At 41.7% G+C, this 26,814-nt stretch overlaps 1 protein-coding gene across 2 annotated transcripts in view; it reads right to left on the bottom strand.

The window, feature by feature from the left end:
• Positions 1 to 26,814, bottom strand: part of LOC124169056 (alanine--tRNA ligase, cytoplasmic) — a 253,582-nt gene that overhangs the window by 157,997 nt on the left and 68,771 nt on the right. For both annotated transcript variants that reach the window (XM_046547527.1, XM_046547526.1), the window contains exon 10: positions 6,847 to 6,971. In XM_046547527.1, the coding sequence (XP_046403483.1) occupies positions 6,847 to 6,971 (125 nt within the window). The remainder of the gene's footprint in view (positions 1 to 6,846; positions 6,972 to 26,814) is intronic.

The following is a 26,814-nucleotide window of genomic DNA, read 5'->3' as shown; positions in this document are numbered from 1 at the left end:
AACACACTCATCAACATCTTAAATCTACAATCGAGACTTCCCACAAAATGTATAGAATTTCATTTCAAGAATTGTGAGAGGAAGTATTCCAGATTGATGCAACATGGCTGTTTTGCAGGCAGAAGTCCAATACAATTGAGAACTGAACTTATATAAATACCGATCCATCTGCTTAACCCTTTGAGTGCGGATGGCATAGCATTGATACACTCGTGGTGACTATTCCTCCTTTCGTGTTTCAGTGGACTCTGAAAGTCAAAATATCTTAATGGACCCTGCTTTTTGGCCCAAGAATGTCATGGTTAAGCGTTATTTTTTTCGGAGGGTTCATGTGAACCTGCCGCAGGGATAAAAAAGGTTACCTCATTAAATGCCAAGGCTCTTGCTGTGCTTCATGCCAATGTACAGTGCATTAGCAACAAATTGGGTGAGCTTGAAGTTCTTCTAGCTGAAATGGACCCAACTATTGTGTGTTTATGTGAGCACTGGCTCAAGGAGGATGAGTTAGCCTCTATTGTTGTACCTGGGTACAAAGTTATTGATTCCTTTTGTCGATCATCATTTAAAAACGGTGGTGTCATGATTCTGGGTAAAAATGATCTTGAAGTGGCTGCCTCAAATACTTCCTACAAATATCTATTGATAGAACGGTCATTTGAATTCTCTATGGCCGATGTTATCTTTGGGACCTATTCTATTTGTGTATTGACACTGTATAGGTCTCCTATTGGCTGTTTTCAACTCTTTTTGGAGAAATTTCACTGTTTGTTGGATGAAATAACCCTTACCAGACCTGATCAACTGTTGATTATCTCTGGGGACTTTAATGTAGATATGTCAAAGGACAGCAAGGACCAGCAAGACTTTCTTTGCCTCCTAAAGTCTTTTAATCTTTTTCTTCTCATTGATCAACCTACCCGTGTGACAGACCAATCCTCTACTTTGCTTGACAACATCATTTCTAACTTTGACCCTACATCTACTGTCTCAAAGGTTCTCAAGTGTGACCTGTCTGATCACTATCCTATTGTAGCTTCCTTTGCAATCACAACTGCAGCCCCCATCAAATTTCGTATGGGTCGCTCTTGGTCCCAATCCAATATAGAAACTTTCCTAAGCTTATTGGATAATGAGTCATGGGATGAGGTCTACTCCTCAGTTGATTTTAACACTAGTTTCAATTCATTTTACTATAAATATTTAGCCTTCTTTGAATTTTCATTTCCTGTGACCAAAATTAAGGCTAAACCTTCTCCTTGTAATCCTTGGATCACAGATGACATACGTCACCTTTCTCACATCCTGAAAGACCTTGCATATGCTTGTCACCAGGCTAATAATCCTGAACTTAAGTCTCGACACAAAGAGCTGAAAAAGAAATATAGAAAAATGATCTCTGAAGCTAAACATAACTATAATAACATTCAAATTGCATCTGCTGATAATAAGTCCAAGGCCATTTGGAAGATTATAAATAGTTCAAAACTGAATGTAAATCCTACTCACCTTCAGCTCAAGGATAGCTTTGGCAATTTCATCACTGATTCTCTTCAACTAGCATCTGCCTTCAATGATCACTTCTCTTGCCCCTCTGGCTTATCCCCCCCTCCTGATTTCCTCCCCCTCCAACCTCATCCCTCACCTACCTCCTTCTTCCTTCATCCTTGCTCTGAACGTGAATTGACCTCTATCATCTTCAAGTCTAGCCCTAAGTATTGTGCTGGTCCTGATGATGTCCCCCATTTTCTAATATGTTTATCATATGAATACATTAAATCTCCTCTTCTACTACTCATTAACAACTCTCTCCAGCTAGGAATTTTCCCAGATTCTCTAAAGAGTTCTAAAGTTATCCCACTTTACAAGAAAAAGGGTTCTGCTCATGATTTTAACTCCTTTAGACCAATTTCAATTATCAATCAGCTTGGCAAGGTTTTCGAGCAAATTTTCTACAACAGATTGACCTCTTACCTGGAATCAAATAACTATCTTTCTCCCCATCAATATGGTTTTCGAAAGAAAAGATCAACTTCCCAAGCTATTTCTCAGGCAGTCAATATAATTCTGAATGCTCTAGATAACAAAGCTGAAGTACTTGGCTTGTTCTATGACTTATCTAAGGCCTTTGATAGTGTCAACCATAAAATTCTTATGAATAAGATATCCTATTTTGGTATTAGAGGTATTCCATTTCTCTGGTTGGAATCATACCTCGCCAACAGATCACAGACTGTTGCTGTAGTGTCCAATGGTGTGAAATTTATTTCCCCACCAAAAGTTATTTCCCAAGGTGTCCCCCAAGGATCTGTTCTTGGCCCTATCTTGTTTTTAGTATATGTGAATGATCTCACTAACTTTGTCTCTCGATCCTCTGATATCACCCCAGTGTTATATGCTGATGATGCCAATTTTGTGGTTACTTCATCTCAAGTGAATAGCTTATGTACCTCTGCTAACTCTGTATCCCAGCAGTTGTATAAATGGTGTGTTAAAAATTGTTTGAAGCCTAATGTTTGTAAATCTCAACTTATCTACTTCACAAATATTGGAAAAAATAATAGGCAGATCACTGTGGACCTTAACGGTGCATGTATACCACAAGTTGAGAGTACAAAGTTTTTGGGTGTGACTATTGATTCTAATCTTTCCTGGGCAATGCATATCAGCGAATTGGCACGTAAGCTCAGTTCTGTGTGTTATCTAATCAGGTATATACGCTCCACTGTGTCACTAGATGTTCTGCTACTCTTGTATTATGGTGAATTCCACTCTCATGTTCTGTACAGCATTCTGCATTGGGGTTCATCTCCACATGCCGTTACCATATTCAAAATTCAAAAAAGAGTGGTACGCTTATTGTCCAACAAACCCTATCGGACACCCTGTCGGCCATTGTTTAAAGATCTACGAATATTACCTGTGCCCTGTCTTTATATATTCACCATACTTCTCAAAGTAAAGACTAACTTCCAAGACTTTGTCCCAAACGCCAGCATTCACACTCATTATACGAGGCAGCACAAAGATTTGCATGTCCCCTATGTACGGACTAAAAGTGCTGCCTGTGGTGAACAATTTATGAGTCTACTTTTGTACAATAAGCTCCCTATGGAGCTAAAAGATCCCATGAGTCAAGGGGTATTTAAAAACAAGCTGAAAGACTTTTTACTTTCAGGCTGCTTTTACTCTATATCAGAGTACCTGTCACAGTAATATTATATATGCTCACCTCACTTTGCTGTTTGTGCCTTATATCTTTTATTTGTACCCAACCTGTGTTTTTGATGTGCCTTATACAATTTATGTATTGCATATAATTGTCTTTCCGGCAAATAAAGATTATTATTATTATTATTATTATTGATGCCCAGCGTAGGACCTGCCAACGGGTGGGTGGCATCACATTGATGCCACGCCGGCCTATGTCCTTCAATCGCTCCCCACGCTCCTCTGCTCTGTTCTGTCTACTCTCATGATGGTTTCCCGCACACACACTGGATTAGGCTACCTGGATATGCCTTCCGTTTTTGAAAAAGTTTATATTTTTTGTGAACTTTCTTTTACATTTATGGAGTACTTTTTAATTTGTAAGATTTTTTCCATTACAATAAAATTTAAATGTGATATTTTCTTTACTGTTCTGAATATTTGTACTAAATGTTGCCACATTTGAAATTTGTTATTATCGTTTTAGTCCTATTAAAATTTTTGTGAACAATATTTAGTCATCATCTTTCTTCCATCTCATCGACGAAAAATATTTTCGTATTTCAAAATACGGTCACTATACACACGCTAAACACAGTTGAATAATCTGTTGCTGTTTTTATTATTTTTTAAACTTAATATTTACATTATGCCGTTTTAACTCATAACATTCTTCCATAATATATTTGCAACTCATTTTCTGAATGATCCTTTCAATAGGGGTTTGATTATATTGGTTACGGAAAAAGAAATAGATTTTTTTGAGTTTTTCTCATTTATTTCGTACGAGTTTTTTAAAGTTACTAGGTGGGAATAATTACGACCACCAATTCCTTATTCACGGGAAATAATGAAGGTTCTAGGAAAACTTTTATATTTTTTTCATTTTGAATGAGAAATCATAATTGGGGAAATCCTTGGGGAAAAAATGATTGAATTTCGGGGCTCAAATAAAAGTCGCTTTACGTCACCACGGAATAGACTACAAGTTGCTCTGTGTCGCCTGTTTTCCTATTTTTAGAATTATTTTTGCCATTCTTATTAGAAATGCATGCAAGTATTCTGTTGTGTGCATGTCGTGGAGAAGGTCAGCTCTTCCTTCTCAGTTTTTGCGACTCGCCATTAGTATAATAAATAAATAAACTTTATTGGGTCTAGGATTCCTTTCCTTTGGAGCCGAAATAAATAAATAATCATAAACACTCAGGCTGAGAAGGTTAACATAAAAAAAGAAGAAATCATGAAACACTCAACCAACCAACTCAAACAACCACCTTTATACAGATTTCCAAAAACATGAAACAAAATCAAAAACCTTACAAAAAACATACAAACCCATAAATTGCAAGTTGCGGATGCTTATATAATTCAGGTATCATAAAAAAAAAAGAAAACAAAGACTTTTTGAAATTATTGAATGTTGGGATATTTTTTAACTCTTGAGGAATCGAATTCCATATAGCATGAATTAATATAAAATGAATTTTGGTACATGGTTGTTTTATGAATAGGTACAATTAATTTATTTTTATTTCTTGTAAATCTTGTTTTTTTTTTCATTAGGTTATCTATGTAAGGCTGGAAAATGTAACAAGGAGTTTCAATTTTTAAAAGTTTATACATAAAGAGACCCATTTGAAATTTTCTTCTTTTTTAAATTTTTAAAATTTTTAATTCCTTATAATATGGAGTGAAATGCTCATAATATGCAATGCATAATATGCAACACACATAACGAACACAAGATACAATTTTGTATTTTCTGTAATTTAGATATCTGACATTTATTAATGTTCGACATCACCACAGAACAGTAATCAATATGACGTATCAACAAAGCATTCGCTAGTTTGAGTCTCAATGGTATTGGCATTAGGTTACGGAAGCATTTTAGCTGGTGCAAAGATTTAATTACCTTATTAGAGATGCATACTATGTGTTCGTCCCAAGTTAGTGTTTTATTTAGAATAACGCCTAAATTTTTAACCTTTTCAGAATAATCTATTTCTACGTCATTAGCTTGAATTTTGGGCAGTGAGCCGATGTTTGGAAGACAAGACCATGGCACTGCCTATTATAATGCTCTTTGTTTTCTGTGAGTTTAGTTTCAGACAATTTTTAGACGCCCATTCACATATCATTGAGATATCTTCATTAACTTGAGCAATGGCGCTAGAGATCGCATTGCAATCGCAGTCAATATAGATCTGCAAGTCGTCAGCGTATAGATGGTACTTACAATGATGTATCTTATTTGGGAGGTCCTGAATGTAAATGACAAAGAGCAATGGCCCCAGTATTGACCCTTGGGGGACCCCATGTTCGACAGGTAGTAATTCAGAATGTATATTGTTTTTCCGATCATTCACCCACCTGGAAACGTTGACTCAAGTAAGAACGGAACCATTGTAAAACAGAAGTAGATATTTTCAAATTAGATAGTCTTTTTAAAAGTATACTATGGTTAACACAATCAAAAGCTTTACTAAAGTCGAAGAGTACCAATATTATTTTCTGCTTATCCATTGAAAGTCCTATGTCATCTGTTATTTTAATCAATGCTGTTTGAGGAAAAATGCAGGCATGTGTACATCTACAAATTGCCACTTAAATGGCAGAAAAGAAGTTGGGCATTGGAGTAATTTGACTATTGAGTCCCACCAAGCATTTATTTAACCCCTAATTACTAAATGTTGCTTCTCAACAAAATCAAAAATATACATATTTTCACCTCTATTTAAGAAAGATTTAAACAATATGTTTTTTTGCAGGAAAGTTTAATGATGAAATATGTAGCTTATGTAATAATTGTGATTGAGTTGAAAATTTTCACATTTTTAAAACAAAAATTCTTGAAATTTAATTCCTCCAAGAAGCAGCTCTGAAATAGAAAGGGTAAATCCTAGTTGTTTTGGGGGAGAAGGGGATTCCTATAGCCGTCCATTCAGCAAAATATCCCTCCCATTCCATCATCTCTGTCAGACTTAGAAGCATAACAAAGGCCCAAACATGATGATCTCAGTGTAGCTCTGAAATTTATCTATGTACTCTTATCTCTCAGTCAATGAAAGCTTAGCACGTAACCTCCAAGTCTCTAGTGGCTCCTGGCCTAATCTCCCAGCAGCTTCTGAAGAACCGTGTGACTTTCCTTTGTATTCTAAATTAAGTTCATGAATTAAGTCTCTCTGAGCCGGAGAAAAAAAGTATCCTGAGGAATAGAGTCAAGTACATAGCACCAAGTCAGCACAAACCCATGCCGCCCAGCCACGACCACCACAAAATATTCACCTTTCTGCTCTAAAGCAACAATACTGTCCATATTCCACCATTATTTTTGACTTCTATGAGCCCTGTCCAGCATTATGCTAAATAACCACAATTAAACTTAGGGTTAAAAAAATTCTGGAAAAGCAATAAAAACTAGAGATACATTTGGTAAGATCCATCCAAGATGCATTTCCTCCTTATCTTCCATTAGTCCACCTTGAGTTTTTCAGAATGAAAACACAATGAATTTCCTATGAACGTCTCACACAACAACATACTCATTTTTTCACGACGGAAGAATGATTATTTCAGTGCAACTACCACTATCATGCAAAAAAAAGATATTGGTGTCAATAAAACATTTGCCAGTACCTGGGCTCTCTTCTTGGCTTCTTCATATGCCTCCAAATCTACCCTGAGACCCTTTTCCTCAGCCATCAGCTGCGTCAGATCAACAGGAAACCCATAGGTGTCATACAAACGCCATGCAACGTCACCTAATAGAAAAATGTAAAATTAATGATAAAAATAATGCAGGTTAACCCTCTCCAGTCTAGTATTCTATGATCCGGCAACTATACTATTCAGCACATATGCATTTCTTTGTTCATGGTTTACCACAATGAGGCACTGTTATAAGTTTGACTAGTGAAGGGAAACTGCATCAAAATCATCAAAGCTCAAACCGACTAGCACTTACTCACGCCAACCTTGCAATCGGGTTTTTGTAATTGAGGTTTATCTGCTACTTTACTCGATAATCCCAAATTTTTCAAGATTCCATTGGGATTCCAAACTAAAAAGTGCAAATGTAAATCTATGTCCATAATGGAAAGGTAGCATGAAAAAATTGCATTGGGGAACTTCAATGGGAGCTTTGTGCAAAAGTTATGGGTTTCAGTCTTTGACTTAGCCAAACATGCAGCGCTGGGCCACACAATTGATCTTAAAGAAGCAAAAATTGTAGCCAAAGTGAAAGGTATCAAACAGAGACTCGTCAGAGAAGCCATCAAAATAACAAAAGAGGAGAAGAACAATTTTAACAGGGACACCAGCATAAGTACGTCGTATTTGGCAACCTGTAATCCAAAAAAAAAACACTTAACAACCCACTCCTAAAACCTCCCACTCCCACTCCCTGGCACGGATATCTACATATATGAATAGAAATTCCCACTTCATTAGAATCCCTTGAAAAAGCAATCAGATTTGGTCGGGACACCAAAAATTGATGCAGCAACATAGCTCAAAAGTTTTCATTTAACATGACGAGTACCCGCCAAAGTTTTAACAAAGCGAAATATACATACAACTGAGGAACTCAAATCCAGTAAACCAGAATGTTTGAAAATTCCTCTGCGTAGTGCATCGACTAGCCACCCCATGGCACCACTCTTCGAGCATTCCTTGTTTTGGGACGAGTAGGAAGTTAGCACACACTAAGAACGTACACTAACAATTCCTAGGCAGGGACACGCAGGGATCTCAAATATGGAGCACAAGAGCCTGAGCGCATTTATAAATTAATTAATTAACAAAAAACAGAAGCATTTGCACACATTTACTGTCCGACTATGGAAGGTAACGATAGATATCACAACGTCTGCCGGCGAATGCTATCAACAAAAGCTATTGAGCATGAAGAAAAAGATGTATTTATTGCCTCTTTTCATCCAGTATAAAGCACATATAGTTTATGCAACGGAAGCTACAGTCGTGATTTGACGACTTCTTTGGCAAGTTTTTTTTGCCTCCTTCAATGCAGTGAACTTGAATCCATCTAAGGTGATGAATGTTCTTCTAGGGATTGTGGTGCGTATGGGTTTCCGGGTGCTCCAGCCGCATTCGTCGGTTTTGGGTGACGACGGTTTCGAGAGCCATCCTGCTCCCGTCTTCAGGTCGAAGTGGAGAAGCTTAATTTTCCGCCGAGTTATATAGGCAGGCCCCTGGGCGCTGATTGGCCAGGACCCTCTTCCATGTCTTATCGATCGGGTAGCCGTGGTCTCTATTGAAGTTCTTCGTTTTGTATATCTCCAGGGCTTCTCTTATTTGCTGTGGGTAGTAACGGCTCTCCTTTACCAGTATTCTTGCCTTGTCGAACTCAATGGTATGTCCCGGCTCACTCCATGCGTGTTCTGCGATGGCCGACAAGTTGAACTGCTTCTGTCTCATGGCTCGGGCGTGTTCCTTCATCCTTGTGGCCATCCCTCGACACGTCTCTCCTACATATGATTTCCCACATGAGCAGGGCACTTGGTAGACACCCTCGTATAGCTCCTGTGGGATTTGGTCTTTCGGCCCGGGCACAGCGTCATGGATCTTGGTCACACAGTTGAATCGGGTGACCACGTCATGTTATTTGAGAATTCTGGCGATCCTAAGAGGCGATTAGGAGAGGATCGCCAGAATTCTCAAAAAACATGACGTGGTCACCCGATTCAACCGTGTGACCAAGATCCATGACGCTGTGCCCGGGCCGAAAGACCAAATCCCACAGGAGCTATACGAGGGTGTCTACCAAGTGCCCTGCTCATGTGGGAAATCATATGTAGGAGAGACGTGTCGAGGGATGGCCACAAGGATGAAGGAACACGCCCGAGCCATGAGACAGAAGCAGTTCAACTTGTCGGCCATCGCAGAACACGCATGGAGTGAGCCGGGACATACCATTGAGTTCGACAAGGCAAGAATACTGGTAAAGGAGAGCCGTTACTACCCACAGCAAATAAGAGAAGCCCTGGAGATATACAAAACGAAGAACTTCAATAGAGACCACGGCTACCCGATCGATAAGACATGGAAGAGGGTCCTGGCCAATCAGCGCCCAGGGGCCTGCCTATATAACTCGGCGGAAAATTAAGCTTCTCCACTTCGACCTGAAGACGGGAGCAGGATGGCTCTCGAAACCGTCGTCACCCAAAACCGACGAATGCGGCTGGAGCACCCGGAAACCCATACGCACCATGATCATCGCCGCGGAAACCTACGCAGGAATTTCTTCTAGGGATTGTTCGACAGACCATCCACACATTCACATGTAGCTAGACCTCTGCTCCTTTTACACAGCTGAGAGGATTGAGACTGTATATTTGCTCTCCATCGGCTGCATACTTTAGTTGCGAGGTGTAGAGTAGATATTTGACATGCGGCAGCATCCACATGTCTGAATGACAAGACATGCACTGCAATGCCAATCAATGGTTGATTGCCATTCGTTGAATGACGCATGTTTGGTGCTGGCTTACGAGTGTTGGTTCATTCAAGCATTGGCTCCATTGTCTTAAGCTATGACTGTACATTCTGGCATCAATCAGTGAAGGAATACAGAAGTAAAAAGAATGCTGAGTCTGTGAGCTCAGAGCTTACTATGCTACGTAGATGAGTGACCGCTCACACACATCCATTCACTAAAAATGAAAAATGCAATTGATGAAACAAGTCATCAGCTTCACTCTCCTCGATTGTATGACTGATGAGAAATGGAGAATTCACCCGTCCCACTCTAAATCAAAGAGGAGTTGATAAAAATGGGAAGGCCCTCAAGACCAGAAATCCAGAAAAAACGGAAATCCAGAAACTCTTTGTTCCCAAGCTTTCTGGATTTGAGATCCTCCACTGTGTATGTATGTAAATTCATATGGAACCAATTAGTTGAAAACGTATGCAAGAGGAAATCGAATCTTATGCCATATCAGATTTAGATATGTACTTTGATACCATTATACATATTCTGACTATTTATTTCTGTAAATTTAGAAATGAATTCAATTAGCAGACTGGAAGACTTCAAATCACTAAATTGGAAAAATCAATAAAGGTATTGCTAGTGGACATGATTGAAAAGGTTGTTAAAAACAATTCGTAGTCATTTTTCCAGTATAAAAATACTGAATTAATAATTTGCTGGGAAGCATTTTTAATTACCCAACATGGATAATTAAGTGAGAAAATCGGTTAATATCTGCCGACAAAGACAAATGATAGTGAAGGAGGGAGCATAGATGACAACAGAAGTGATGTAGTGAAAGCTCTCCCCCAGGCAAGGACAATTGTTTTACTGGATAAATCGCTATAAGCGGTCATCAAGAGAGTCAAAGTGGAAAACTTGTACATCCTTTCATTACATCATTACTTAGAAACCTGGTTTGAAGGATTGCATAATATCACTAGGTAAAGATGTTGCGCTTTTTCATTATTGGGCTCAGATTTTTGATTTGCAAATACATTGCAATTGATTTTGCACTAAACAAGCACGGAGCTTCAAGCAATAAGAGAACTATAAAAGGGATAGCAAGCCAGAGCAACAAAGGCTGAAGGCCATTTACCCACCCCTCTTCCTATCCCCAACCGCTGCACCTCTCAATTATCCTGCCCCCACTTCCTCAACCAGGCACCACCCACCCCACCCCACTCTTATTCACCCCACCCCCTTGGAATGCTCTCTCACTGTGGAAGTGCATGGTTCATCTCTATCGGCAGCGGGGGTAAGTTTCTAACTGGAGAGGGGCAGGAGAAGTATTTTTCTTTTTGGGGAAATGAAGAGGAAAACTTTGTTACCCGCATTCATTTTGTTGGCTACGACACGTGTTTTGTCATTTTTTGACATATTTTTAGTCTGATCTTGCTCTCGTGAGACTAGGCGGATTATCATCATAATAATAATAATAATAATAATAATAATAATAATTTTTATTCACCGAACTGGCAATATACATTGCATGGTTTCGTCACAAAAATCACTATGATACAAATTACATAAATAATAATACAAATTACATAGAATCATTTAAATAATCGCTAATATCATAATAGGCTTTACCTGCTAAAAAATTACATAATTTAACTTTGAATAGGGAAGGGGGACAGCTTTTCAGTTCAGATGGAAGTTTATTAAAAATGATGGATGGAGTGTGATGAGGTCCCTTGAGAGCTAGAGATAGATGGTGACTTTTGAGGTGAACGTCACATTTTGAGCGAGTGTGGTAGTCATGCCATTCATGATTCCTAGGAAAATGCTCAGGATGCATTTTAACAAAAGTGGCACAATTCAAGATAAAAATGGAGGGAAGTGTTAATATTTTTAGGTCCAAAAAGATCGGTTTACCAGGAGTCCTCTTAGGCACTCGAACCATAGCTTTCAATGCTTGCTTCTGAAGAGAAAATAATTTTTTTGCATGGTGTGAAATTCCCCAGAACATAATTCCATAAGATATATGAGCATGAACATTAGCATGGTAGATAAGTTTGAGGGTAGAAAGAGATAGAAATGGGGCCAGCCTTCTAAGCATAAAAATACCAGTGCTAACTCGATTCATAATGGCTTCAATGTGTGGTGACCATTTTAGGTCGTCTGAAACCAGAAGACCTAAGAATTTAACACAGTTACTTTGGGTAATGGGCTCATTCATCAGATTAAATTGGTGATTATTTATAGGTGTGACACTCTTAGGGTGGAAATCCAAGAAAACAGTTTTGTTAATGTTAATTGATAAATGGTTGGTATTGCACCACTCAGCCATCCTAGAAATTGAAGTATTGACAAAATTTACCAGATCAGAAATATTTCTAGAATGTGACAGACATGAAGTATCATCAGCATATAACACAACATCCTGTTGAGGAAACAGGTTTGGTAGGTCATTAACAAAAATAATAAATAGGAGGGGGCCAAGTATGGAACCTTGGGGAACCCCAGTATTAATATCTAAAGGAGAAGAGAATGAGACATCATTACTATACTGTGACCGGCACGTATATTTCACAATTTGTTTCCTACCAGTTAAATATGATCTTATCCAGTCCAAGGTTTTTCCTCTTATTCCAATGTTGGCCAGCAGAAACATCATGCCCTACCACTCCGTTCATGCTGTAAGTCCCCATGTCAGCATTCATGTCTCGTCACCTCCCTCCCTTCTTGCCCCACCCACCTTTTTCCTTTCCTCACACTAGAGGAATGTGCTACGAAGTCTGATTGCCAACTTGCAGCAACGGCTCCCCCTCCCTCGCACAGACGCCCCCTCCCCACCCTTTGTGCCATCCACCTTTCCCGGAGGAATGCGAATTACGACAACGGCTGACTGGGGATAAAAGCAAGGTGAAGGAGAAGCAGGGAGAACTCGGGTGGGCGGTCACGATGAAAGTACAGTTTAACAAGGAATAAACTACTTTGCCACCATCTCTGGACCTTCCTTTCTCAAATCCCTGCCAAATTTGCCCGATCGAGCCCGAGGGGGGCTAACAATTGGTGTCTGGAAGTGGGATTTGGCATATTTGGGGAAGTGAATCGAGTTCCAGGATGGCCGGAAGAGTGAGCATTGGAGGGAAGGAGATGGACCTGCAACAGGCCTTAGAACAAATGCACAACAAACTCCGGGAGCTGAGTGAGGAGAACGAGAAGCTCCGGGCTGACAACGGTGCAGCCGCCGCAGATAGAGGACCGACTAAAAATTTTGGTGTTCTTGGATCCGTAGAGGGGTTCTCTGGGAAACCAGGGGAGTCGGTGACTCTCTTCTTTGATAAATTGGAAAGGGCAGCCGAGTTGGGAGGGTTGTCAGATTCAGAGAAGCTACACGTCGCCGTGCTACGGCTAAGCGGGGAAGCCGCCGAGTATTTCCGCAGCAGGGAGGAATGTATACATGCAGCCAACTACGAAGAACTGAAAGAGCTACTCCTCCAGCGATACCGCAGTAAAAGAAGCGCAAGGTTTTACCGGGAAATGCTCATCAACATACGCATGTCACCCGGCGAAGATATCGAGACCTTCGCGGACCGCATCCGAAAAATTAATTCACAAACGTACGAAATAGACGGAGCGGCCGAGCACGTCGCCGCAACACGTTTCGAGGCAGACCAACGTGCTCTCGATACGTTTCTCCGCGGCCTTCCGGGTGAATTGGGGAGGCAGTGCCGCCTGACGGCGCCGAAAATTTTCGACGAAGCGGTCCAAGCGGCGATGCGAATCCAAGAGGTGGAGGGATGCTTCAAGGAGCGGCCACAACCGACCAGACACATCTTCCGCGCACCGAGGGAGATGGCGTGCTTCAATTGCGGGGAAGAGGGCCACTTCGCGAGGGAGTGCAAGACAAGGAGACGCTGTCATTCCTGCGGGAGAGAGGGCCACGTCGCGCGGGTATGCCGGAACCGCCGCCGAGGGGAGGGCAACGGGAATTTAAACGCTGCTGGGGCCGACGTCGCCGCCAACCGCGGCCCCTGGTAAGTGTCCTTCTTCCGAGGGTGGATATGGGGGGAAGGGCACACGATTTAGTGGCGGAAGTTTATATTAAAGAACGCCCGTGTCGGGTACTGATTGACACAGGAGCTCAAATATCATTGGTGACGAGTGCAGCGTGTGGGCTGGGGGGTGTGAAGAATTCTCCTTACAGAGTAAAGGGAATTACGGGAGACGTGATGTGGGTCCACGGAGAAAAACTTATATGCATTTCTGTGGGAAAGGAGCGGTATGACCATGTGATGCAGGTCGTGGACAATTTAGGTGGTTTTGACGGGATTTTGGGACTAGACTTTTTGCAGAAATATAAGGGTGTTATAGATGCTAGCAGAGGGCGCATTACGATAAACGGCCAGGTTTGGGCCTCACAAGACGGCCGTATTGCCAATGCTGGTGAAAGAGAGATGTCGAAAAAGGTCGATGATGAAGCAAAACTATGGGAAAGAAATGTTATTGCGCGACTCGAGAGATCCGAAGTTTTGCCCCCACGTAGTGAAAGAATATTTGAGGTGGCATTGCAAGGAGGGCGGGGGTGGGTTGGTAGCGAAGTCATAGCCGAACCGGCGTTGGAATGTATTGAAGGGTGCTATGTAGCGAGGGCAGTGTGCCGCGTAAGCGAAGATGAACGAATAATACTTCAGGTGGCCAATTTCAACAACGGAGAATTAACGCTGAATAAGGGAACGGTGCTGGCTAGCGTCGCACAGGTCGACATGAGTGGGGAAAAAAGCAAAGGCGGAGGAATGGAGGGGAAGGTGAGAGTTGCGAGACCGGTGGTTGATGAGTTAGATTTCTCCGAAAAGCTGAGTCACTTGAAAGAGTCCGAGAGGAATGTCCTCTTGCCTGTATTCGAAGAGTTCCGAGATTTATTTTCGGAGGACGGAATGCCACCACCAACTGATATAACCGCCCACCACATACCGACGGGAATTCACCCCCCAATTTACAGAAAACCTTATAGAAGCCCCTTCCATCAGAAGGCCATTATCGAAAAATTAGTGCGGGAGCAACTCGACGCAGGGATAATCGTTCCAAGTGAGAGCCCGTGGGCGTCCCCTGTGGTGATCGTGCCGAAAAAATCGCGGGATGGAGAGCAAAAATTTAGATTTTGTGTTGATTTTCGGGCTCTAAATGCCATCACCACGCCAGACGTCTACCCAATACCCAATATTGTAGAGACCCTCGATTACCTAGGGGGCTGTAATTACTTCACAACTTTAGATCTGACAGCTGGCTACCACCAAATTCAGATGCACCCAGATTCGTCAGCTAAGACAGGATTTATCGTCGACAGTGGCCATTATGAGTATAAGAGGATGCCATTCGGCCTCCGAAACGCCCCCGCGACGTTTCAGAGAATGATGGATGGGGTTTTACGAGGATTAAAACCGACCCAGGCCCTCGTTTATCTCGATGATGTAATCATATTCAGTTCCGGTATTGACGAGCATGCAATAAGAGTGAGGAAAGTGTTGGAGAAGTTGAGGTCAGCCAAACTCACACTCAAATTCGAAAAATGTATGATCGCGCAGAGCGAAGTTAAATATCTGGGACACATAATCGGGGAGAGTGGAGTTCGCCCGGACCCCGAGAAAATAGAGGCGGTTAGGAATTTCCCTACGCCCACGAAAACTAAGGAATTGCAGTCCTTTTTGGGGTTGGCCAATTATTATCGGAGATTCGTTGAGAATTATGCGGTGACGGCCAAACCCCTCACACGTCTACTGAAAAAAGGGGCCGCGTTTGTTTGGACCCCAGAGTGCGATATGGCTATGGAGTCCTTGAAAACGGCACTCACGCAAAGTCCAGTTTTAGTGTATCCCGATTTCCATAAGCCTTTTATACTCTCCACCGACGCCAGTAACTTTGCTTTAGGCGCGGTATTGGCCCAAGAAGTTGATGGGAATGAACATCCTATCGCCTATGCGTCCCGGCAGCTTCATACTTCCGAAATAAATTACAGCGCCACGGAAAAGGAATTGGCGGCCCTAGTGTGGGGGGTGAATCATTTCCGATGTTACCTCTATGGCAGGAAATTTCGGGTAGTCACAGATCACGCGGCGCTGAAGTGGCTATTTAGCGTGAAAGACCCCTGCAGCCGGCTGATGCGATGGACCCTTAAACTAAGTGAATACGATTATGACGTTGTCCATAAATCGGGAAAATTACACCTAAACGCGGATGGGCTAAGTCGAAAGGTAGGGCGGGTGGAGGTCTTCCCGATAGAGGATTGGCCGGCGGCGCAAGAGGGGGATGCGGAGTGCGACTTTTGGGGAAAGCGAGCGGGATTTGTAAAGGTGAACGGAATTCTGCTTAAAAGTACTAAAGATGGGGAGAGAGTGGTTGTGCCTAAGAGTTTAAGGGGTGGAGTAATACAGAAATTCCACGATCATCCCTTGTCGGGCCACCTGGGAGTCCGGTCTACCATCCGGCGAATTAGAAATTCTTATTGGTGGCCTGGAATGTTGAAAGACGTAGAAACGGCCGTTAAGGGGTGCATCTCCTGCCAGCAGAGGAGTCCGTACGGGAAAAGTAGAGCCCCCCTCCAAACCCTCCCCGCCACGGACCGCCCTTTCGATTTCATTGCCTTAGATATTGTTGGACCCCTCCCTAAGACCAGTTTGGGAAATCGATACGTGTTGTCCATATTGGACCATTTCTCTAGGTACATAATGTTATTGCCTATCGAGGATCAAACCGCAGAAACAGTTGCGTCGACACTGGTAAAGGAATGGATTCTCAAGTTCGGTGTCCCTCAAAAGTTGTTAACAGATCAGGGGAGTAATTTCACGTCGGAACTATTCCTTCAGGTGGCCAAACTATTGAAAATCGAAAAACTCCGAACATCTCCTTTCCATCCACAATGTAACGGTAGAGTGGACAGGGTTCATAGGACAATCGCGCAAATGTTAAGTCATTATGTAAACAGTGCAAACAATAATTGGGACTTAATCCTACCGTACGTCACGGCAGGGTACAATATGAAAATTCATAGGAGTACAAAGTGTGCTCCACACGAAGTTGTGTTTGGTTACGCAATGAATTCACCTTTCGAATGTATGGAGAGGAAAATAAAAGGGCTGGATGGGACATATGTGTCTACCTTGAGGCGTCGACTTAAAATGATATGGGACAAATGTAGGAAAAATAATAAAAAAGCAGCGGAAAACCAAGTGCGAGCATCTTTAGCGAGGTCAACGAGTCGGCGCTCATACTCAGAGGGCGATTTAGTATACTTGAACGACTTAAGTTTGCGGCCGGGACAAGTGAAAAAATTCCACAAGCCGTGGAAGGGGCCGTTCCGCGTTGTCAGTGTTATTCCACCTTGCAACCTTAAATTGCAACTCGCGCACCGCACGGTCATTGTGCACGAAAACCGAGTGAAACCTCATCACTTCTCCTCCGCCTCCCCTCCCCCCTCCCCCCCAGCCGGCGCAAAAAGAGGGAGGCCAAAAAAAGTGACATCGGCACCCCTAATAAAAGAGGTGGCAGTCGAGTGGGAAATACACGGCAATCGCAGTGCTTCACTCAACGGAGATAGTCGCGAAGAATCCACATCTCCCCTGGAGGAACGGCCATCCCTCAACGACGCGCAACCCCCGGCGGATAACGCACCAGACGGCTTGGCGACGCCAGAGAAAGATAAAGAAGAGGAGGAGTGTCCACCTGCCCCGCCGCAGCCCCCCCTCGCCGGCCCAACGTATGCTCTGCGATCCCTTGGACCACCGCCGACGCTGAGTGAGTCCCCCTGCCTCTCAAGTGAAGAATCCCCTCCCATCCAAGGCAGTGCAAGCCCCCCCCTCACGTGTGGAAACGGTAGCGTAGCCCAGACGCACCAATACAACCTCCGTCCTAGACCAAGGTCGAAAAATGGAGGTAATTAATCTGTGGTGGTGTCTGATACTACTGCTTGTACTGCCGAAGAGCGGTGAGCCAGTGAGAGTGACCCCTCTGATGAATGGGGTGATTTTCGAGAAGCAAAGGGATGTGGTATTCTCAGAGCACACCTGGTCTGTGGTGATGAATTATGACTTATTAGTGCTAAAAAATGAATATAAACAACTGGGGGAGGCAATTGAAAGTGTTTCCGAGAGTGCTAACTTGAAGGGAAAACCCATGAATGAGGGCTATTCAATAGCGATGAATAAGATGCTCATGGAATTTCATGGCATCAGAGATGAACTAGGAATATTTATTGGTTTATTGGGGAATGAGAGATCAAAACGGGGTTGGGTTAACGCTGGGGGAGCCATTTTGAAAACGGTTTTTGGGACCCTTGATTCAGGAGACTTAATTAACATAAATCAACGCATTGCCAATGTTGAAAGAGCCGGGGAAAATACTGACGTAGAGATAAGAAACCAATTGCTTTTTGTAAGGGATTTGGAGGGGAGAATCTCCAATAATACCCGATTCATCCGAAGTATGATCAGCGAAATAACTAAATTTGTGAACGGGTCTAGGGAAGTCAATAAGTGGGGAATGGAATTCAGTCAAAAGCTAAGAGAAGAGGACCGCTTGAGGCAGGTTGGTCATGCATTGGTAAATGCACGAGTGGATTTAATTAATTTCCGACAATCGGTAGAAAGTAGCGTGCATGGCTCCCTTAGCAGTTTACTGGTAACACCATCGGTTCTACTCGAAGTGTTGTTACACATTCAGAGGAGTGTTCGGCTACCATTGTATATGGTATCTCCCGTCGAACCGAGGTGGTTACATGTTTACTATGGGTTGGCTAAGACGGCAGCGGTTGTTATTGGTAGCAAACTGCGGGTAATAGTGACCTTTCCGTTGGGAAATAAAGACAGTGTTCTAGAACATTACCTAGTACATACTTTCCCTATCTTAAACAAAGACATGGGTGTTCACCTTGAATGGAAGCTATCTCATTCCCTCTTAGTTAGTTTCGATAGAAATCATTATGCCATACTAGAAAAGGGTGACTTGGATAAATGCAATAAGGGGCCACTGGTCCTGTGTCACGCCGATTTTGTGTTATTTCACGCTAATGTGGACTCCTGTGAATATAACATGTTTATGGCTCATAACAATAATTGTTTTTCAAACTGTCGGAAAGATGTGTTTAAACTTAAACGCCCCTTTTGGAAAAAAATTGATCAGGGGTGGCTGTTTTCCATTTCTAGTCCCTCTCAAATTACCTTGCTATGCCGCAACGGCACTTCAGTAGAGCGACCAGTCACATTGGAAATTAGTGGGAGTGGTATGTTGTTCAATGTGAGCCATTGCGATATCGCGGCACGGGGATTTCAGTTATTTTCCTCGGTCCATGGGAAATCCGTTGTAAACGGGACACTTCCCAAAATGTTGATACCACAATTCGATTTGTTGACTGGAGAGGGAAACTCCCTCTTGCGAAATGTTTACGGCTTGAATGGAAGTAGCTTGGAGTTGCTGAGGGATGAAGTGGAAAAGAGCCTCTCCGAGGGCGGAGGGAGGAAAGATTTCGAAAGCCTGTTATTGGGAGTCGTAAGTGCACGCACAAATTCTGCGGTCCATACCTATTATGTTGGAGGAGGAACTATATTGGTTATGTTTGTATTATGTATTATTATTTCTCTTTATTATGTAAAAAAGAAAAACTTGATTCCTTGCTGTGGAAGTAAGAGGAAAGAGCCACAGACTCCAATTATTGACGCGACTCATGTGCGCGTCGCTCTTCCCTGCGAAATTCTGGAAACAGAAAATGTGTGATGAAAAAAAAAATATGTGTCTTTATGTTTTAGGGATTAGGATTGTATTCATTACTTGTCAATTGTCTGTTTTAAAGTGACATCTAATTTTGATTTTGTAGTTTAAAAAAAAAATACATGTATATTATTTTTTTTTTCTGTTGAGCGAGGGTGATTGTAAGTCCCCATGTCAGCATTCATGTCTCGTCACCTCCCTCCCTTCTTGCCCCACCCACCTTTTTCCTTTCCTCACACTAGAGGAATGTGCTACGAAGTCTGATTGCCAACTTGCAGCAACGGCTCCCCCTCCCTCGCACAGACGCCCCCTCCCCACCCTTTGTGCCATCCACCTTTCCCGGAGGAATGCGAATTACGACAACGGCTGACTGGGGATAAAAGCAAGGTGAAGGAGAAGCAGGGAGAACTCGGGTGGGCGGTCACGATGAAAGTACAGTTTAACAAGGAATAAACTACTTTGCCACCATCTCTGGACCTTCCTTTCTCAAATCCCTGCCAAATTTGCCCGATCGAGCCCGAGGGGGGCTAACAATGCAAAGATACAGCTGCGCTACCTGCCTTGCCAATTCCATAATTGACCCTAATCATTTTAGCCAAGTTAGGAAGAATCGCGCATAGGGGAAAACTAAATGAAACATCAACTTTTTAAATCCATCATTTTATGTCCATTGAATTAAAAAATTACCAAATCTGCTAAATATTTGAAAAGATTACACCAAAACCTGACGTAAGTCTGAAATTATGAGCTTATATTTTGGTTTTGCTAACCCACAATAAACATGGTCAACAAACTTAAATGACACGTCACGAAATACGTCATGTTTTAGGCTGATTATGTTTCTGAATATTTTAAAGATTTAAAATTTTGCAATGTTGGTTTAGTTTCGTGAACTCTTCAAAATTAAACCCCAATATCTTGCTCTTCTTTAGCTTTCAGGTTTAATTCTTCACCCTTTTTAACACTAGAAGGACAGCAAGGGTCATTTGACCCATTTTCAGAATTCAAATTTATTTTTCTCTGATTAAAATGTTTTTTTTTAATTTGAAACTTTGTCACTTTGTTCATTTTGGTCTATATTTTGATAAATTAGTGAAAATTCAACTATAATATTTTGTTTTAAATTTTTATGACATGTTATACCTAGAAGGACGGCTGGGGGTCATTTGACCCACAACTTGTTTTCGTGCTATTTTCTACTTTTTTCTTGCCCATGGGCTCTTTTGTGCTATTTATAGCATATAATCAGTAAAAGGCTAGTGTGGTAGATGATTTGCTTCATTTTGAACCAGCAAGTACCCGGTTCAATGCCAGTTTCGTTGTAAGGGCTCCTATCTGTATTCCAAAACCTAGGCATAGTGACTTGCTGTGCTCAATCTTTCGATATTTTACGGGCAGCAAAAAAGGATCTCAATCCTTGATTTGCGTGAAATTCATGCAATTATTATATTTTAATTTTGTATTTCTTTAATTGTTCAATGGTCACTGTATTACCCACACTGGAAAATCATCATGCATTCCATGACTGTTTTTTGTCGGCCAAGATTCAGAGCTCTGAGAAACATTTTTCACCATCGCCTCATCAGGTTTACGAATAACTGTTTCATTTTTCTGGCCTGATGGCACTATCACTCGGCCTTGCCCCTTTGCGTGAGCCCAGCCTTAGTGCCGTCGAAGTTTGGGGTAGGTGGACTGCATGCTGCGCCCTGAGGAAAAATCTCCTGTCTCCTTTTGAGAGAGCGGAGGCATTGGGTGGACCCTAAAATTCTACTGTATATCCTACCCTTGGAATATGCACGTAGGATGGAGAAGAAACATTACAGCAAGTTCTTGGAATATACGAATCAGGATACGGTTGGCGTTTAAGTCCCTGTCTTTCAAATGGAAATTATCGTTACTTCTGAAAATTTTGTCCTTTTATATGAATTTCTAATGCTCTCCAGCTCTTTATACCTCCAATGCAACTGGATAAGATTCTTCCATTTTGTGCTTTCGTTTGAAGATTTTTTCGCATACATATCATTAGCGAGTTGAGGAAGAAAGTAAGAAGTCGAGAAATTTATCAAGAGAAGAGAACCGTCACCATTCAAACAGCTGAAGGCAGGGTTCCCACTCTACCTGAACAATGAAATTCACGGCTTTTTCCAGGTTTTCACGGTTATTTTTCACGTTTTCACGGTTTTTTTAAGGTTTTCACGGTCTCAATTTTGCTAAATTCACGGTCCGTTAATAAGCCAACAATAAGAAAATCACTGGCCGTATATCAACAGAAAATTAACGTACGCGAAAAACGCCGTGAATGTTAACGCCGCAATGAAAAGTGATATCTGTTATGACGTGATCTATCGTTTGCAAAATTCAGGGCCGACTAAAGGACCAGCCCAACCGCGCTCTTGCCCAGACGCCGAATACCCTTCGGACCTTCTTCCGTCCGGACACTCGAGGTCCTTTTTTAATTCCTCGCTGAGAGATTGTTTTTTGCGCACGTTGTTCTTACTGCACAGTAACCGAATTTCCCCCACCCCAATATTTCTTATTTAACGGAAAATATTTTATTTAAATTGTTTATAGAATATAATAAATTGATTCTTTCTTATTCAGTGGAAAATATTTTATGAAAATTGTTAATAGAACATAATAAATCGAAAAACAATTTCATACACCGTATTAGCACGAATCTAAGACGAACACGATTCTAAGACTACCCTCCTTTTTTGGAACTCCAATAGGGGACAATTTTTCTTTATTAATAACGATACGATTATAAAATGAATGCGGAAAAACGATCAATTCTTAATTTTTTTGCTAGATTGCCTATGTCCCAGGAAACGCAGGATTTTGGCGTGTAATTAAGAAATTCATTAAAGGTTTCAAAACAATATTTTAGATAATAACAGGAATAGTAGTACTTTATCAAGACACATAGGTCATATTGTTGATTCGACCCATATCTCTTTCAAAATTCTGAAGGAAAACGCCACCTCACTAAAAAAATGTTTGCTCTCCACTCGGAATTTACACTGCTATTATGGATTTCAGTCTGATGTAAAAATTCTTATCCATCAAACACCATTTCCAGTACACGTATTCACGAGAGCAATGTGCATGTTGTGCCTAAAACAACCGCATTCGCCGGTGCAGTGACTGGTTGTGAGATGGATCACGAAGGCCAAAAATAGTCAATTACTTGAATTGTTCCTGTCTAATGAATATATTTTTAATACAATTGAGGTAGTGTGTAAAGCGTGAACAATGTTGCGTTAATCGTCAGCGGCACGCCCACCTGGATCTTCGCCTTCATATCTCTACTTGTTTTCTCCAGGTAGCTCACTCTACCCCCACCCCTACCGTCATGTGCTAGCGGACAACCCAAGGCGCTCTGCAATATTCACGCGCATCTAGCCCGGATTCTTTTCTTCATGTTCAATTATTTTCAGTCCATCTCTTAAAGTTCTCAATAGTTTCTTCGGAGGGGCCATGGTCGGAAGACGACTAAAATTAAACTAGTGAAAATGACTTTATTAAACCGACATGGAAAACACTCGGTGGTTCGAAGTCCAGCCACCCTGGAAAGTAGGGAACCACTCGTACGAGGTGAAGTTCGGAACTGATGCTATCGCGTACGGGGGTACGCAGAGCACACTGCAGAGGGCGAAGCGTGACCATAGGACTGCGCCATGAAATTTTTTACCCTAAAGATGCCCATTCTTTTCTAATTAGCGTAGAGCAAGATGATCAGATGAATTCGGATTGTTAGTAGGGAGAAACAAAAATCCTGAGAAGATATCCCTTCGTCAGTAACTCTGACAAGTGAGACTACTAGTAGTAGTATAGCTCGTAAATTGATAACTGATAACAACCTGGTATCATGTTTTCGGAACAAAATGCCTAATTAACTGCCGTAAGCTCAGCTACGAGGATATCGCGTTTCGCCAAAAACCACCATCGTATTTTTCCATCTATTTCCTTGCTTAAAATACGTCATGTGTGGTCTCGTTTTTTTTAACGTGCAAATTACTAACATTTCAATCTAATAAAAGCATTATAGCAATTACTGAATACCATTGTTAGATACCTTTTGGGCTAATAGGTGATTCATGCAGCAGTTGACCTCCATAAACTGAGAACTTCGAAGCAGTTAGGCTGAAAAAGGTCAGTTGGTGAGAAGAGGGGGGAGCGCGAAACACGTTTCTATTGTTCTCGTGTAACTCGATATTTTTTTCGAAGCTAAGGTCTTCGTAATAAGATCCCTGCGCGAGCTGGGACCTGTTTTTATTTTGAAGAAGAGGAAAGCGTCAGAAGGGGGGAGGCGAATGGTGAATGGAGGGGGATAAGGGTTCTTGGGAAATGCACTAATGTTACTTTCCCACGGCACTGAGCTTCTCCCAATGGTAGTTCCATCTCTTGGAGAGGATTCCAACTACGTGCTTGTCGTTATTAGCCATAAATGACACATTGTATTTATTTCGTCTCATTTTCGTCAAACAATGGATGCGGGAAAATTCTGCGTCGGAACCGCGATCTTCAAACGATCAATGCGAGAAACGATACTTCGGGGAACGATAGATGCGGTAAAAAATTAAATTGTCTATAAGGAACTTTATTTGGGACCAGAAACGGCGAACGATCAATGCGGGAACGATAGATCGAGGTTCCACCGTATAACTTTCTTTTGAAAGCGGCAGTGTAATGACTTCTTTTCTCTGCTATTGTAATACACTGAAACCAAAACTGAATCGATCTCTCTAATCAGAGGCAAATCATGTTCCCTTCTTACCGTTGCTCTGGGAAAAATGGAACGACTATGTAGCATAATTAATCGTAGAGGGCGTAACTTGGTGGAAATCCATAATATCACGAATACAAGGATCAAGGAAATAGCAAAGTTCTTGATCCTTGTATTCGTGAGACTATGTAGCAGTTTATATCGCAACGGCATTGAGGCTTTAACGACACAAACAAACAGCATTACCTTAGATAGCACAAATCGGAGGAACTGGATCACCACCGACAGTAAATAACTCCACACAAACTTTCCGGTTGCGACGTAAAACTGGCAAGTTCCAGGTCGACGCATGCGACAATCGTGTAATGCTGTGTTGCCATAAGCGGAAATCTTCTCTCGTTTTCAGGGCCGCAATGCGCGAGAATTAGTAACGTCACGCCGAAAGCTCGCTGTCTCCCGGTTCAAACGCAGGGAGCGTAGTGTCCACAGCGCATGGCAGGTTGTCAAGGCTAGCGGTCTTCCAGTCATAGGATTGAGGGTGTTGAATAAACGTTCAAATTTTTCGACACAATGACCATCTAGATTTAGTTTCGAAAGTGGTCGCTGCAGCCAGTGGGAAGGCTAATTGGGTGGAAGGGGGACTAAGCAGTGACCGAGGGAGGGGAAACCAAGCCATTTGAGGAAAGTAAGCAAGCTGATGAGAAGTGGTGTCATATTTCAGGAGGGGGAGAGAAAAGGCCTGCGCTGGGGAAAGATGTTTTTTTCTTCAGGCAACATTCGTTCCCACGCTTTTCTGACCCATACGACCGCATGCGACGATGCTCGCCACAATGAATAGAAGTGCGCTAGCTACGAACGAAGATGAAAATTTCTGGGAAGGTATTAAAATCAAGATTGAGATATTTTTCAGGTTTTAAGACGAAATTCACGGCTATTTCCCGGTTTTTTCACGGTAGAGGAAATTCACGGCTAATTCACGGTTTTAAGGTTTTCACGGTTGAGTGGGAACCCTGTGAAGGGAATATAGAAGATCAGTCTGTAAGTGAATCGGAAACATCAGTTCAAGGACATTCTGACCAATCCATCATCATCTGCGTGTGATGGAAGCGACGAAGTCCAAGATATTGAATCCGATGGCGACTTTGGCATAACAGCAAATTCACAGCTCTATCCAATGAAGAGCAGCTGGCCTTTTATAAGGTATATTCCAAATAAACCAGAGAAATTTGGAATCGAGTACTGGGTTTTGACAGATGTGAAATAAAAATAGAGCCTAAATGAATTTCCATGTTTTGGCAAAGATGAAGATTGGCCATTCAATCAAGCGCTGGGGAAATAAATAGTTACTAAATTGACTGTAGCATACAAGAATACAGGAATAAATGTAACTTGTAACTATTATTTTCCATCCATCCAGCTAGCATAAAAATAGAAAAAAAAATGGAAAACTTCTCTTGCAGGGACGACCTGAAAAAAACAGGCATAACGCACGAATATCCATGACCCCTAAAATATCCATGTAATCCATTCAACGAGAGTGCTCAAAAATACCTTAGGCCATACTCTTATGTGGAATCGGGCAAACTAGCACAATAATGTAGGTACTTTTACTCAGCAACATGGTCTCAGACGACACTATTTCTGAAATGAATAAAAGAATACCAGAGACCATACTATTTCATAATAAAAACAAAGTGGGAGTAGATATGATGGATAGCATGTATCAATTTATTTACATGTCTCCAAATCCCACAGCCATATCTCCACGGGCACAAAGAAGAAAAAGGCACCCAATATCACCAAATTGCACCAATTTCCTTTCCATTTTCCAAATTCCTTTTCATGTGCAAATGACTGCAAATGACATGACACGTGTCCTACCACCCCCTGCCACACGCCTTTCAGGCGGCTTGCAGGGTGGCATGTCGATTTAGATGTAGATGACAAAATTGTCCAATGTACGCATTCAGTGCAAAAAAATATTTTGTGGAAACAGCGCTGAAAAAATACTGCCCGAGATTTACAACAAAGTCATAATTTAAAAAAAATTTAATGCAAAATTTGCAAACCTAGTGTGCCTATTGTTTAAAAATAAAACAAAAATTTTGTATTGAGTGCATGTATTTTAATGATCAGATTTGCAATCGACTTCTAAATATGGTTTAATTCCTGATTTTTTAAAATAATTGTTATTAACTTTTGACAATGAAAATAATATTAAATAATGTTAAATATTGTTTTTAATGAACTGATTCAACAACTAATACGATTAAACTGAATAATGGATGATAATGGGGCATTTTATTCCAAAATACATTTTAGGTGTCAAATGACCCCTTGCCGTCCTTCAGGGTAGCGTGGAACTCCCGTCGTCCTAGTGTTAAAATGATGCAAAAAAACGTTTTTCCTTCTAGCGCTAGAAAAGGCATGCCATAAATGGAAATAAATATTAGCGTCAAAGGAAGAAAGAAAAAACTAAATGCTGATCGAATAAAATTCTTCTTGGGTGTCTGAGTGGGCAAGGCGCTCCATCTACCTCTAAGCCGATGATTCAATCGAGATCCTTTGTCTTCAATGCCATTGATACTTGCCAGGTGTGAGGTGCTGCTATTACTATAAAATTGTCTCTCTTCTTCTCTGCAGACTTTCAACAGAGATTAGTTATTTGCTTTGTCCTTTC

Source organism: Ischnura elegans, chromosome 12 (assembly GCF_921293095.1).
Source record: "Ischnura elegans chromosome 12, ioIscEleg1.1, whole genome shotgun sequence".
NCBI classification, from domain to species: Eukaryota; Metazoa; Arthropoda; class Insecta; order Odonata; family Coenagrionidae; genus Ischnura; species Ischnura elegans.
Note: the sequence above shows the minus strand (reverse complement) of the source record. Positions and strands in the feature narration are given on the sequence as shown.